This window comes from Euwallacea similis, chromosome 3 (genome assembly GCF_039881205.1).
Source record: "Euwallacea similis isolate ESF13 chromosome 3, ESF131.1, whole genome shotgun sequence".
Taxonomy (NCBI): Eukaryota; Metazoa; Arthropoda; class Insecta; order Coleoptera; family Curculionidae; genus Euwallacea; species Euwallacea similis.
In genome coordinates, this window is record NC_089611.1 from 6539668 (window position 1) to 6555646 (window position 15979).

General features: G+C 39.3%; 1 protein-coding gene across 2 annotated transcripts in view; it reads right to left on the reverse strand.

The window, feature by feature from the left end:
* Nucleotides 1-15979, reverse strand: part of wb (wing blister) — a 79889-nt gene that overhangs the window by 41662 nt on the left and 22248 nt on the right. The window contains exons 2-16 of one of the 2 annotated variants that reach the window (XM_066406954.1): nt 12688-12874; nt 12484-12634; nt 5070-5315; nt 4273-4527; nt 3193-3429; nt 2692-2829; nt 2466-2630; nt 2270-2410; nt 1937-2219; nt 1692-1886; nt 1531-1644; nt 1333-1470; nt 986-1226; nt 803-927; nt 584-753 (exon numbers count right to left, since the gene is read on the reverse strand). In XM_066406954.1, coding sequence (XP_066263051.1) covers nt 584-753; nt 803-927; nt 986-1226; nt 1333-1470; nt 1531-1644; nt 1692-1886; nt 1937-2219; nt 2270-2410; nt 2466-2630; nt 2692-2829; nt 3193-3429; nt 4273-4527; nt 5070-5315; nt 12484-12634; nt 12688-12874 — 2786 coding nt within the window. Of the gene's footprint in view, nt 1-583; nt 754-802; nt 928-985; nt 1227-1332; nt 1471-1530; nt 1645-1691; nt 1887-1936; nt 2220-2269; nt 2411-2465; nt 2631-2691; nt 2830-3192; nt 3430-4272; nt 4528-5069; nt 5316-12483; nt 12635-12687; nt 12875-15979 lie in introns of those variants that run through there. The other variant, XM_066406955.1, reaches the window with a different exon arrangement.

A 15979-nucleotide genomic window follows, 5' to 3' on the forward strand; every position in this document is an offset into this window, starting at 1 on the left:
CAAACATGGCCACATTATCAATAATGCCAGAGCAGAAACAACGGTATTCCTTAAACCAAAAGTGAAGCGAGGCACAGAGAATCTCTCTTTCTCACAATAATCTCTTGAACGACTATCTTTACTTCACTATGCCTTATATATATATATGTCGGAATAGCGTTTGATGCGTTTTCCATTTTGGAGGAAAGGTATCTCTTTAAAAGTCAAAGAATGAAAAGACAGACTAGCGAATTCACTACCCCACGACCGCTCTTCTGCTCGTCAATCTATTAACTGCCAGTTCTTTGTCCCTGTTGTCTTAACTTTCCCAGTTCTGGTGAGTCCTTCAGAACCGTGGGAAAAGTACCTGCTAGTCCCTATTACAAAGGAACCAATAGTTTAGTGTCACCCAAATAATTAGCACACATGGCCACTTAAGAGCGTCGTGGTATTAGTGACCTCGCTCAACAATGCTTTTTCTTAAGAAGGCTGTCAGCCTGCCCTTCATCTTATTGTCTCTTCTAATATTACATCTACAGAACTTAAAAACTAATAAATCTCCGACATATATATATATATATATATATGCATGGGAAACTCATACCTCACAACGATCGCAAGTCCTCCCAACAAACTTTTCCTTGCAAAGACACTGCCCTGTACCATTATCGCATTGCCGATTTTCAGACCCAATGAGATCACATTCACAGGCCTTGCAGTTTGAACTTGCAGCTTCCCCGTAATGGTCCGGCTTACATCTATCGCATTTCCAACCTGCACAAATTCCATTCACCTACATGAAAACAAACTTTCTTATATTCACCTTCAGTGTTGCCCTTGCAGGCCAGACATTGCCCTGTTTTCCTATCGCAAGGACCTCCATTGCAGTCGCACACTTGACAGCTGTTCCCCACCTCCGTAGGATCCCCAAAATAACCGTCATCACATCTGAAATATTAAATGAAAGAAAGATTTTTCAAAAATTTAAATTACCTATATTATGTACATTTCGCAATGATCGCCGGTGTATCCGGGATTAGGACACTGGGTGCAAACATAGCCACCCTCGTTGTTGAGGTTGAAATAGTCCAATTGACAACCGGGGCTGAAATTATTTTCGGGGTTTTCCAGGGGACAGGCGCACTTTTTACAATCATCGGGGGTGCCTCTTAGAGGGTTGCCGTAATAGCCTGCTCCGCATCGTTCGCATTTTTCTCCGATTGTGTTATGTTCACAAAAGCATTCACCTAAAATTGTAATGGAATTAATTAAAAATATCTTCACCATTATGTCAAGAAAAATTCTCGAGATTCTTGAAATAATGGTGAATAATCCATTTTCTGATTATCTTACCTGTTGCGGCGTTGCATGTTTCAGAATGGCCATTACAGTCGCATTTGCCGCAAAAACTCTTATCTTTGATTGAAGACGTATTACTACTAATCCTTACATAACCAAAAGAACAGTTTTCACATGATAATCCACTGTAGCCTGAAATAAAGTTCCTTATATAATGATAATATTACGTAAGTCTCTTCTTATGATATTAACCTGAAGGACAAGAGCACTTCTCAACGCTCCCTTTTTCATAATTGGAATCTTCACTTCCATAACTCATTATTGCGTTTTCAAGCAGGGCCTCAATTTGATCGGTATGAAAAGTTCCTATAAGATTCAATTTAATTACGGGTTTTTGTTTCTGCAAAACTCACCTCTGAGTAACATATATTTTAAGTCAGCAATCACGCTTAAAAACAGCTCCCTACTGACTGGTCCATTATTGTAATCGCTCTTCAACATTCTGGTTGTTATGTCTCTAATTTCACTGGGTATGACGTACCAACCCTTTTCGCTAAACTCAATGTCAAAGGTCATTTTTTGGGAGCTATAAATGTTATCTCCATATCCTGGAATATCAAAATGAGTTGTATGTTACAATTAGTGTAAAAACACTTACCTAATTGCACTCTATTAGAACCTACAATGATGATATCAGGACCTACTGTGGGCTCTCCACTTGTATCGCCTCGCATCACAACCCACTGGACATTGAAAGTAAGGGTAGACCCATACATTTCCAGTTTATTTCCCAGATAATCTTTGGGGGCTAGCCAGTACAAATTTTCAACCCCCGGCAGTTCGTAATTACCCACAGAGAAGACACTAGTCGGACTAGTGACTGGGGTTATGAAGTTGCTGACTTTTAAATCTGTTATCAACCAGTTTTCAAGAGTTTGAATCTATAATACATTAATGTTATAATCAGACACAAACTTTTTTAAATATTTACAGTTTTGGATTTAACCAAAGCTAATTCGCACACGCTTGTAACTTCTGAACAAAAACATGGTAAGCAACCGTCAGGATGATCCAGAGACAATCCAAAGTGACCGGGTTTGCATCTATCGCAATATTCGCCTTCAACATTGGCCTAGAAATTTCCTTTAGTAAAAGAAAATGCAGTGAAATGAAACATTAGAAAGTACCTTACAGAAGCACTGCTCTTCGCAATCATTGCCCGGAATCACACCCTTCAAATCACAAGGACACGACTCGCAATTGGGGTAGCCGCGAAATCCACTGGCGCAAGAGTCGCATTTTGAACCTGAGTACCCTGATTTGCATTTACAGGTTCCTGCAGAAGGGCCGTACTGAGGAAAAAACAATAGATTTCGTATATTTACAGAAAGCAGGGCTTATTTTAAGACTAACCTGTATACAGATGTCTTCAGTTGCGCCTACCACACTGCATTCGCATTTTATACAGGGCCGTGGGTCCTGTGGTAATGCTCCTGGAGGCCGGAAGAATCCAGTGAGGCACTTTTCGCAGTTTATGCCCGTCGTAAAGTCCTGGAATGTGACAAAAGGAATCATTTTTCACTGATACAATTTTATTCAAAGAAGGACGCGGGGATATCGTTTTTCCCTGACATTGATAAAGAGTTCACTATTTTTGATACTAGAAAACAATAATTATTCAGACACTCTCATGCGTCTGATAAGCTTATTGGGCAAGTAATATATCGGTCATACATCCTTTTCATAGAAAGTACAATAGATTAATATCCCTGCAAAAGAAACACCAAACAGCTTTTATTAGAACCGGCATAATAGTCCATCAAATGCTTCATTAGTTGTTTAGTTTTAATGCACGTCGGTGAAGACAGCTGTTCTTCAAGATAAATTTAAGCATATGTTAGTCCTCTATCTTACCGCGCAATTTTCACAAACGCCCCCTCCTTGATACGTCCCATTAACTCCCAAGCTCAGTGCGGCCCTGTCCACCTCCTCCTCGTATCGGCAGCTCTGCGCGTGTCCGTGACAGTTGCACGGCACGCACTGCTGGGCGTCTCTGGACGATCCGGGATACCACTGGCGTTGGTTAAACAAAGGGCAGCACTTTTCGCAGTTGGGGCCGCACGTGTGATGCTGGCATTCGCATTCCGGATGCTGTGGATTTTTAAATGAGCAGAAATTCGCCCCGAAGCGTAGCTGGGAGATAAAAGATTCCCACACGATAACTATCGGATAAATCCAAATAAGTACTGAAGGCGCATTTCTGGGAAAAACGTGACCGCATTGGAGCTATTTATATGGGCCATATATGGGCCGTCTGAAGAGTGGCCAAGACCTAAGCAAGACGCCTTTATTGATCGCCCTTATCGCGCGAATTCATTTAAATAAATGAGGGATTATAGAGGATATTTCCGGGAGTTCAATTCGTCTGAATGCCTTTTTATATAATCTTTAAACCGGACGCTCAATTGAGCCGAAAACATTTTCCCTGGCTATAATAGGAAAAACTAATTATCATCGACGAAAACCCATTAGAAAATATCTTTCGAACTTCCCGGCCGGGTACTTTTTCATTTAATTGACGGATAATGCGTCTTTCGAGTAGATATTACTCAGGCATTGAGAAAATATGAATTTTAATTGAAAGAGGAGGAATTTCATTAAGACTCGATCATTATCTGGGGAATAGGGAATGTTCTGGGCGCACTTGCCGATGCAATAAAACCAATATAAGGTGAAATGGCGATTGAAAACAGTGGAGGAATCCAATTTTGAAGACGTCCTAAACTGGTTCATTTTCAAGTCGAAGTGTCACGCGCAAAATCAATTTGCCTTTTTATTGAAATATTTGCGTCTCAAGCGAAAAAACACAAAGATCGATTAAACGATTTTATACAGCAGAATTGCCCAGCAGTCAGCGCATCGTTAATAATTTAATCACTCAACTCATATAGCTGTTGCGCTGTATAAACAATTTTCTCGTTCACTTGCACTTACCCCACTCGCCACGTTATGTCTGCAATTTTCCGCATGACCGTTGCAAACGCACTGACCCCCAATTGCTATGTCTTTAATGGAGTAAAACAGCTTCTTCCACTTGTTCCTGTCTTGGCCCAGCCAGCTGGGCACCGGTTCCAAGTTCCCTCGCAAGCCCAAGAACTTAAATCTCACGTATCTGGCTTTCGTGAACTCCAGAAGTTCCGGACTGGTCTCTTCAGCCCCCGGACGGCCTTGGATTAAAGACACGTGGACCTGAAGCGCAGAAAATTCTTTAGAACCTAGAGAAGCGGTATTTTTGAGTAAATAATAAAATCTATCGATTGCCATATGATAACTTTCATAAAGCGAACCGTTAACAGATCTATCGGTATACGCATTAAATTAATTTGTCCGTCTTGGCGTTGGCCTAAATCACGATTATATCCAATTAAAACGTATGGCATGGGCCTTAGCCCAGGCCCCCCGTGGAACCCTCTTTTTAAATTTCACCAGGCCTATTAAGTTTGTACATATTCCAATTAAAATTCTGAAACAGTATACTTTAAATCTGAATGCTCTGGGGTCGTAAATCAAAACATTCAAATATGGGTCGAAATAATCGAATCAGCTGTGAGAGGAAATTGAGTTTTTCCGGCAAGTAATTCAAATTGGCTGACCGTAGATGAGGTTATTTAATTTGCAGTATGATAGTCTATTAGGAGTCTATTGAAGGTTTTATTGGATTTCCTATATGCACTTGGGGGCGGCAACAAATTTATCTCTTGTACGTAGTAGCCAGAAAAATGTCTCATTACCTCTCCGTTTTCCAGGGGCATGAGCTTGGAGAAGAACGTGGTGCAAATCACATCGGTATCAGTGAAATACCGAGGCTTCCCCTTGCTGGTCGCGGCGATCCCAAACCGATCCAGACATTCCTTTTCGGTACTAGCAAAGTACTGCCAAGGCTCAAAGTGCTCCCCGTCCAGGGAGCGCTCCAGGACCCAGCAGCCCGGTCTCGGCGAGTTGCCGGCTTTCAGTATTATGTAGCCTATTTGGTATATCTGCAAAAGAACAAACGGTGGTAAAAATCAAAGGAGATTTGTCGGAGTGAGTCCGTGTCTCGTCCTCAACACGCCGGCTTAGCTTGGAGACCGCTCAATTAAGGCCTGTCTTCTTAAGGGCGCCTTTCGGGCCCAAATCCTCTATTATTTTTTTCCTTATGGAAATGAGTTTGTGTTTGGTTTGGACGAGCAACAAACTGGGCGTTTGATTTATTCGATTTTAATTATTTAAATTGAAAGTTGCCTGCGCATCGGCACAGGACCACCCGTTGCGATGCTTTTGCGCAAAAAGCCATAAAAATTTACCATCCTATTCATTAAGCAAAATATCTCCATTAAAGGTAATAATGTCTTTCGGAACGGCAAATTATATTCTTTTAATATGAAATTACGGCTGCGAAGAAATTACATGTTACCAGCAGGCTTTTTCGCCACATTGTTCCGATTTTTAGGTCGATTAAGGCAGTTTTTGCATTTACTAAAGGAAATACAAGTTATTTAAGCCGTTTTGCAGATGTTCAATTCGAGGTCAATGAAACGAATGTATCGATATTTTTTGGTAAAACTCCCTTTATCGATAAAATTTAATTAATGGTTTCTGATGTGGCCATATACGATTCTCGTGCGGCTTTATTTGGCCGAACAATAGATTCTCCTGCAGAACTCGCCTACCTACCAATAATTATGGTCTTTTATTTGGACTTTATGAACATTCTTAATTGCAAATTATTTCAGATGAATTGTTGAAATTTTCGCGGGAATTATGAGGGGAATTTTTCGAGAACAGTTAACTGAGAACATACGGTGGAAAGGCAAGAACAAACGAGCTTGATTATACGTATTTAAAGTTTTAAATGAGACTTTTGCGTGTCCGACAAAGACGTCGATGTGCGTCACAAGCGCAGCCTGACAGGGCGCGATTCGAAAATTTCTAATTGAAAGCCGCAGCCTGATTGGTTGGTTCAAGTGTGTAACTCAGCGTTCTGGCCAATGGCAGCCTTGGAAATCTGACGTCACTGCGTGTGACGTCCAAGGAGGTTCCGTTCATCGAATACTGAGACCGAGATGGGGAAGGCTGAATTTGGTTCCGGTACCTAATCACGTGGAATAACATTTTTTGCCACGTAAAACTCCCAAAGAGGACGTAAATGTTTTCCCACCGCCTTTCTCCCCGTTACAAACGTTCGAAATCAAAAATCTCCTTGTATTAACAAATTCCTAAGTAAGTATCTATCTAATCCGAAGCATTCCCAGGTCAGGTTTAACGTCATTGAGGCATACTCTAAATTGGAGGAGCTCTATAACAAGAGGATGCTCAAAATGCCGCAGAGAAAGCTTTAGCATAGCTGGCTCCTAGAGATCGGAATTTTGAAATTTTCATAAAAATGCTAAACTCCTACATTGTTTGAATTAACGTGTTAGTCGGCTAATCAATGAACATCGTTCTGATCTCAGATTTTCGGTCTTGTTCCTTTTCCCGGGCGTGCTAATGCCAAACCGATATCGAGTTTAATTAATAATAAAGTTAAAATGGAGGATGTAATGAAGCATCGTTAAATTCATAACTACTGGTAAACTCATAGTTACTGATGCGCTCAGTTCCTCTCCACTTTCCAATTATCAGGAGGAATCGATATGAAGAATTGTGAGAGGGCTCGTTACTATTTTAGCTTTATGGCTAAGTACTAAAAAATTAATCCTGCAAGTGTCCTCATTACCCTCCATTCTTTAAAGCCCTCCATGTCAGCATTATCCCCTTCTAATCTAGCCTCATTTTTCGAGTTATCTCCTCGACGCATCGGGCTTAGTCCGAAATGGAATAATCCTGTTCCCATCGATTGATTTCGATCGGAGAACCTGATTTTCACCGCGTTAAAGATAATATGTCGGGGTTAAGTGGATTTAGATTGTTATCTTTAAGAAACATGAGTACTTTTGTTGCGTCTAATAGGCCGTTAGTTTTGAGCCCGGTACCATTTGATTGATGATGGTCAACAACGACGCACGGAGCTTGTTTGCTTTATAACTCTTTTTGGGCATATTTGTTGAACGTCTGTCAGTCATCGGGACTGTTTCGGGACACCTCACCTCCCTCCGCCCTCTAAGACATCTGGGCTGATGTCTGTTTATTTATTTAAAGCCGGTTTAAGACCTCTCAAAACACAAGCACCGTCACGTTAGCGCATTCAACAAAACATCTGAAGAGGTGGATAAAATGCTGAACGTGTATGTGAACCGAATGGCAGTATTGAAGACTTGCGTGTGGTCTCTTCTATTCCTCCTTGGGAAGCCGCTTTAAACGGAATTGTTTCAATTTCATAATAATTCCGACTTGCATTAAATCGATACACTACAGCGGCAGCATTTCATGACACGTGCCAATCAGTGTTGGAAAGCATCAGGTGCAATTCAATTTAGGCAATTAAACCATTAGCTTTAATTAAGATACGAGAGGCGATGCGGGGCGAAATTTTACACTGCAACGGACGTGACAATCTAGTTCACGTGCATTAAAACGTTTTCATTGTTCTATAATAATTCAATGATATGAAATCGTGTTATTTTATATTACTGTGACAGGACTTGAATAACATCAGATTAATGCACCGGAAAATTTATCGGGAAGATAATTAAATTTATCACTTCCAGGGTACTTATTTGCCTGGTAAATTTGTCAGCGCGTCAACCCTGAAAATGTTAACTAATTCTAGGAGGATGTGATAATTCACTAAAGCTGTTATTCTGTGCTTTTTACGCCCAAAAAACAATGAAATAAAAGCAAAGGTTTTGGTAATTAAATTTCATCGAAATTACCATCCGGCTGGTAATATAAACAGACAAGACGAAAATTGGGCTTTACGCGTCAGAGTGCCGAATGTGCACTGACACTGGTTTATACGTGAAAAAAAAGGAAAAAAGGCGCTGTAGCTCTCTTTTTGGAAAAAACTGCTGAGGTGGCAAGGCTCGCAACATCAGGGAGATATTCTGAGAATTTAATGCATAATTTGATTAAGGCAGTTTTCCTTATTATGTATCTGAAATAAGTACGCTAATTTTAACTGGTGATAGATCTCATTAAGGGCAACATTTCTCTATATACCACTTTCCTCGAAAGCCACTTTTTCATTCTCACATCCCCCCCCTTAAAATTCACGACACGCCAATGGTGCTTGTTAGCGGGTTACCATTATTTTTCAGAAAAAAAGGATCGGAGATGCTGACACGCGTACTCTCGTCAACGAATCAAATTTATTTGGTACTGCGACCGGCTTTGCGTTCGGTGTTTCGACAAGTGGAGCAATTTAAATTTATTAAAAATGGTTCATTTTTCAAATAATGAATACACGGGCATGGTTTTGGCATGTGGTGGCTCCGGCGAAAACGCCGCTGAAGCTCGCAGGAGCCATACACACATGTACTACTGCTCCGCTGAATATTCGAGTCAGCATGTGGTTTCTTCTGGACGGGACACTTTGCTAGAACCCGAGATCAGTGCGAAATTGGCTAAATGAAAATTTTCCAAGACGCTGGATGGACAAAACGGCCCGTCAGATCTCCGGATCTAAACTCATGTGATTTTTTCCTGTGGGGGTACATGAAAAGTGTGGTTTATGCTACTCCGATAAACACAATTGAAGAGTTATAAGACGTACGGAGCATGTTGGCTATATCGCCTCGAAATAACCCAATAATATTACAAAGGGTTGAAGAGTCATTTCGTCGGCGGTTGTTGAGGTGTTTCGAAAATAATGGTGGTTATTTTGAGCACTTTTTATGAATAAATTAAGTCTAAAACTTTTTGTATTTGCTTAAAGTATCCTTTTTTATTAACATAAAACTCTACTTGACTATATGACCTTACTTTATAAGTAAATCTTGCATTACAATTTAAAAAATGAATCACCAATAATCGTAAACAATTCAGACGTTAAAAATTCGGTGTAGGTACAAAAACTTGCCAACCTTTTTTGCGATTCTCTTTGGAATGTGATTATCGCTCAGTCGACTAGGTTAGTGCCGAGTAGTGAAATTTGTTCAAAACTATTTTTAATTTTATCTTGATGACGAGGGACGATCGAAAAAAAAGTATTGGAGAAAGTTGTTGCCCTTGAAGCGTTCTACCACTAGTTCAAACTAACGTACTTATTTCTGATACACCCTGTGCGTACATGTATACTTCATTAAAAAAAAGGCGCACCGGCACTGATTTTCAAGTGCAAGGGCTGATTTAGCGCTCTAAATAAAACACACAAAACCGTCATTGCAATATTCAACTTTCTGAATCAGAGGCGTATCAGACCGATGCGTTCACGTATTTTCCATTTCAAATAAATGTGGGCGATACTGGTTTTTGTGTGAGAAAGCTGTTTTAGACATTTTAATAAAACACCCGACGTTTGAAAACGTTTAATAATACTTTTTCAATGCAGGATATGGCGAGTATTTTCCATATGGGAGAACTATGCACCGACACTGATTTTCATGTGTAGAAGAGTAATTGCATGGTCTGGATTAGAATTGTCTTCAGGCAACAGCTCAAAATTTTAATATAATTTTTTCCCTTCTATTTCAGACAGGATATATCCATTTTAAGGAGATGGATACCGCCACTGGTTTTTACGCCCTAAAGTTTCTTTAGACCTTTTAATAAAACAGAGAAAAATGGAAGTAAAATTGGTGTAAAACTGGGGGAGCAACAGATACTTCGAGAAATGTAATCTATATTTTGTCTCTTAATTTTGGGGGAGAATTATTCAAATATTTTCCATTTACAAGAGATATGTACCGAAATTGCTTGTACTTTGTAGCTCTTTGAAACTTAATATTATAATGAGACAATGCCTTAAGTTCAATTTCACTATATTTGTGAATATTGTGAATGTACAACCGGATCCTTTTTCCCATAAGCAATTCTGCATTAAATCACCATGAATTAATTCTGTCACGAGCTAAACCTTTCTAATTGCACCCAAGATCATTTCAAAGTGAAATATTTAAATTTGGAATTTTTAGCGCTTACGCGGGAGTAGGTGTAATGAATATAAAGTTCCTAATAAAATTATAAAATGGAAATTTACAAGCTGATTGGCTACTTCCTGCCTACTTCCTTATCCCCATATTTTTGTGTAAACACTAGAAATCCATAACTTAAACTATTTTTCGCAAATATAAATCATATATGCAACGAAATATTTCTCCTTCATAAATTCTAATTAGCCGTTGATAGAACTTTCAGAACTAGAAGTGGTTTTCATAGGTGGCGCTAGCAGTTTTTAGCGCAGAGTATGCAACCAGAGAAACCTAACTTGAAATGTTTTCGTGGCTTAAATCCATTGTTTTTCATTTAATAAATCTATTAAATTAATCTACAACCTCCTTGAATGCCATAAAATCTTTTAAAAAATCGCATTCGTTCCAATGTAAATGAAGGAAAAACCACTATGAGAACTTATTTTATAGGCCTATCAGGTAGGTACATAAAAAAAGTATACTCCTTTATGCCTTCTTCGAGATATGGTAATGGGACTATAATTTAAATCATAAACTGGGATTTTGAGCGGGTTGTTTAAGCTCGGCGAAGGGTCGCTGGGCTCTCGTTAAAACCGTAACTTACGACCCTTTTTTATTTATTCAACAGTCTGACATTTTACTGTTTTAATACTACAAACACACTTGACACGTTCTTTTATTAACCATTTTATCTAATAAAACCAGGAACCGCCAAAGCTATTTAGGCGGACCTCACGGGAATTTTTCTTAACTACATGCTGGTTGGAATTTTGTTTTGGAATTTGAATCTCTCAGGATATTAAATACGTAATTAGATGTTATCCGCAAAGGCATAATATTCCAGAACTTCTTTACTTCTTGGTTGAGCTGGCTTGACATGTACGGGTACGGAGAAATGGGAAATTAGCGTATTATCGGGCTTGCACGTGCACCCCAGGTGTTTCGATAAATAAACGACTTTACGACTACAAGGGCTCTAAAAACAGTAAATGTTCCGAGCATGTGTGCTTCCCTTCCTGCATTTCTATGCTGAAAGGCGACCACAATAGAGAAGGTAATTTGCAAGAAGAGATCATATTGGGTTCAAAATCCGAAAATATTTGTCTTATTGCTAGTAAAAATGCAACAACCATTTCTCCTCAAAGAAGCCGAGGAGGGTGGGAAGGTAAATAAAAGCTCCAATACAAGGTCCATTAATCCAACAACTCGAAATCACCTGTGTTTTTCCGGCAACGCCATTTTCCAGACTTTCGGTCAGAATTTAGTTAATTCGGACCCTTTTCCCTTTAACACTGCCGCGGGTGAGAGGCGTGATCTTTCTAAAAGGGAAAAAAGGCGCTGATAAATGTGTCTACGGTATCAATTCTGAGGGATTCAGTTGCCCGACCTCGGTTGTAAACGATAGCTATAGCGATTTATCGTTCGGGTTCTTTGATTTCTCTATTAAATGTAAAGAAATTGCAATTTAAATGAGACATTTCAGAATGAAATACCTGTATATTACTTTGAGCATTTTTATAGGGAAATATTTAAAGTGCTTGAAGATATAAAATATTTAAAATGAATGATGAATTTTAGTTTCCTTGAGAAAATGGCGAGTGACAAGAAATCCGTTTAATGGCCGTTCGTGCTTTCTCTAAATTTCATCTAACTTTATTTATCGTTGTAATAAACTATATGCAACCTATTACATTGAATTTTCCCTGCGCTGAAAAGCGCTGATGTCTTTTCTAAGTGAAGCCTTTAACAGGACATGAGTAAAAGAACTAAAAAGCAGCATAAAAAAACTTAACACCTCTCTATATGTGTTTCAACCATTGAAAGGGCGACTTAGTACACGTTTCCAAATAAGTTACCGTCTGTCTCAGCCGTAGTAATTTACGATTACTTTATTTATTATCGTTGCTGAAAATAAATTTGTAATACCTTCCGATAATACTAAAAAAGCCATAAATTGTGTCGGGGTTATATGCCGCTTTTGCCCGGAGACTCGCATGACGATTTTTCTCCCATTGCCCAACCACGGAACCGTATATGGTAGGCGAGTTTATTGCTGGTGTGTTAAAGTTAAAACCTTTCAGAGATAGTTTGTTTTATTAAGAGCCAAATTATTGAAAGCTTTTGATGTTCTATATGTCCATGGTCAAGGAACATTTACTTGTTTTAGATCAACAGTGACGGTCACAAACTCGAATTCCGGACCATAAAGAAGAGCCGGACTTTGCCACCACCGGTTGCTTCCGTCAATGGCCAAATTGATGGGGTGCCTTTTCGTCGGGTCCGTGCTGTAATCGTCGCAAATTCCACACCTGAAAAACACATTTTTACTATAAATTTCAGAGAAAGAAAACTGGAGACTTACCGCCCCTTTGAACTCTCATTTGAGAGCTTGCAAAATTCTTCTCTGGCACGGGCCCCGCAAGTAGCATTGGCAGATATGACAGCCTTGGTGGCCAAATTGAAGACCGAAGGCCACAGCCCCACATTCGAGGAATTGATGTTTCTTCTAAAGCTACCGATGCCTCTGTGATTTTTCAGGAATTTCAAATCTGAAAGAAAAACGATTAGTTCCACCAATGTTTCCATCAAAAAAGATCCGACATACTTTCTTTGCACAGTGTCGTAATTCAGAGTCGCTGAAAAAATTCGCGGTCATTACCCAGTTATGTTAGAATTTCTGTTATTTATTACCAGCGACATGTTCCACAATGTTTCAGAAATCTGTAATTATATCTTAACGGAATTTTGACCTTTCCAGCAACGGCGAGTTTGTTGAATAATTTTAAAAGTGCTTGATGCAACAGGGGCGTAACTCTGCGGTAATAACAACTTTTCGTTATATTTCACACCAAAAAGGTTATAACAGGTAATATCTAGGAATAACAGATCAGAATCGAAATTCTAGGCGGTAATAGTTTGCGAGATATTAAGGCCACAAGTGCGCACCTGGAAAGAGCAATCTGTAAATGAGCCCGTAATTCACTGTAATAAAATGGCTTACGTCGGAATTTATACCTTGTTCAACGTTGTTAATAAGGTTAAAAGATGTTATTTACAGCGTCTTTCGGATCAAATAGTACAAGCGAATTCTTGTACCGCAATAGAAATTACCGATCTAGACACGATCAACAAATTGCCTATCAGATTTCATTATTTGTGGTAGGTCGGGGGGCTTGCCAGCTGCATGTGTGCATTAGAGGATTTATGAATTTGGTTTCGCATTAGAGGCGTGTTTGAGGGGAATTTGCAGTTGCAACAGGCGCAACAAGAGGAAGTCATAAAATGGCATTCAATGAAGAGAAAAAGGACGTAAAACACCACAGTAGTACATTGTGTTGTTTAGTATTCATAACAGAATTAGCAGAATTAAGTCGTTATATAAGGAGGAGGATTTAATTACCTTTATGTTAAGTGCCCTTTTTAGGCCCGGATTTTTAAACTCATGATAACTGTGCGACTAAGATAATTTCCATAGAAATAACAAAGTTACAGCGGACCATTTGTCAACCGTATCTATGGAAATTATCTTGCAGGCAAAGTTACCACGAGTTTGAAAAACCGGCCCTTAGTTTTTATGGCTTACTTTACCAAGAAGATGATCGGTACAAAACAGATGGAGCATTGGCTAATTGCACAATTTCCGTGGAGATTTCCTTCTAGATAGTTCCCAGTACTTTAACGTATCGGTCATTATCTATAATTAATAGGAGGATCCAGGACTAAACTGCTAACACACGTAATATGCAACTGTATTATTATTTCAACATGTTTATTGCACTATCTGTCTGATAAATTTGTTAGCAAGTTAGTCATTGAACCCTGATAACGTGAAAAATTGCCATAAGAGGGCAAGTGAGGTGCTAAAACACTCATATACACTAGCCAAAGCATAACTGGAACCAAAGAGCTGCAAAGCGGTGCTCCTATAAGTTAACCAAGGACATATAGACAAATCAACTCAGTTTTAGCAGTTTTTCCGCACATTTAAGGCTTTTATTCACAATCCGCAAACTTTATCATAACTTACGTAATCACAATTTGAGCTTCTCGACCTTCTGGGCCTTTATTCTGTTTAAAACTAGAGCACTACAGAGTCTTCTTACCGAGCAGGGTTTTTCAAGCTCAGCTTCCACAATGTGTCCAAGATATCAATAAAACAACTCCCTGATACGCATTTAAAGCACCAAATCACTGCTAATTAATTGTCTCGCAAGCTAAACTCTACTAAACTTCTCCGCAATTATTTTGAAGCAAATTATTCGATTTATTAATCAAAAATTGACGCGTCCATTAATGCCAGCGGAAGTCGTTAGGAAAATTTTAATTCGAAATCAAAAGCTTCAAGACGAACCCACCGGTGGCGCTAGCGGTGTTTCAAATTGAAAGACTATTGCCACTCACAATAATTCCACCTAAAGGTGACGTCAACAAGTATGCTCACAGCGAAACTCAGACAGCTCTTTCTTGGAAATGGTGTATATCTTAATGCTGAAAATTATGACTCAAATTAGAAATATGCGTCCTCAGGTTATTTTTTCTTTTCTCCGTTTACTGTGACTTGGAGTTATTGGGGCAAAGCTGCACGGTCGTATAAAATTTATGAAGGTCCCGACATTTTCAGAAGCAGGATATTCACCTCAGCGTCGGCCATTAAGCTTTAAAGTTAGTCACGAAGAGGCAAGACGTTGAGATAGGTCAAAAACGCGGTTTATGGCCGCTTCCTTGAGTAAAATCTTTGAGCGAAATAAAGATATTAAAATTGAAGAAAAAACTGCGAGACTGAGTTGAATCCATCCCGAACGAAAATATCCCTCGATAGAACTAATAGCCGTAATATTTTCCCGTTCCTTCTCCAACACGGCCGTCTCATTAAAACACAACTATTATAGTTTATTGTACACGTGTGGCTTCAGGATGTGGTCCTTTAACTCCCTGAGGCGCCAGAAATATTCCGCATGCATTTAATTCCCGTCTTTTTGTCCATTTTCTGGCTACCGCCATTCTTGGCAACCCTCCGAGCCTTCTCTGAAATCAAATCTGGAGGAAATTAGACGATGACAAGCTTTTTCTGTGGAAAGCGGTCGATGGGTTGTTGACATATTGCCAATTACATGTTTCTATCCGCAAATGCGGGATGATGCGATTCAACACTCGTTATTTATTATGGCAAAAAGGTCTTAACAGCCGGTAAATACCACTTGAAAGCGAACCATTTTATGGCACCAGTAAATGGCACGACACCACGGCAATGCCGGTGCAAAAAAAAGATCGAAATAGTTCTATAACTGGGGCCGTTAATAATTTTTATGGTATTTAAAGTGATAAACGTGCGTTTATACCACCTGTTGGTGATTTACGTGAGAGTTTCCTGGTAACTTTCATTCCCAAGAAGAACCATTGCGATACAGCATTATCACAGAGAAGTTGTGTTCTGTGATATGGGGCCTTTTATCATCCTTATTCCATGAATTTTAATTCAACTTGTTAGAGATAGCGTTTCCGGGGTTGTAAACATTCCCAAATTATTTTATTGGGTAATTGCGAAGCCCGCTTTCCGCGTTTTACTGGCCAATTTTTCTTCTGAGATTAAAATGTGTGCTTTATTGCCTTTAATAACGATATTGTGGTTACGTGGAAAACCTCTTTAATTATAC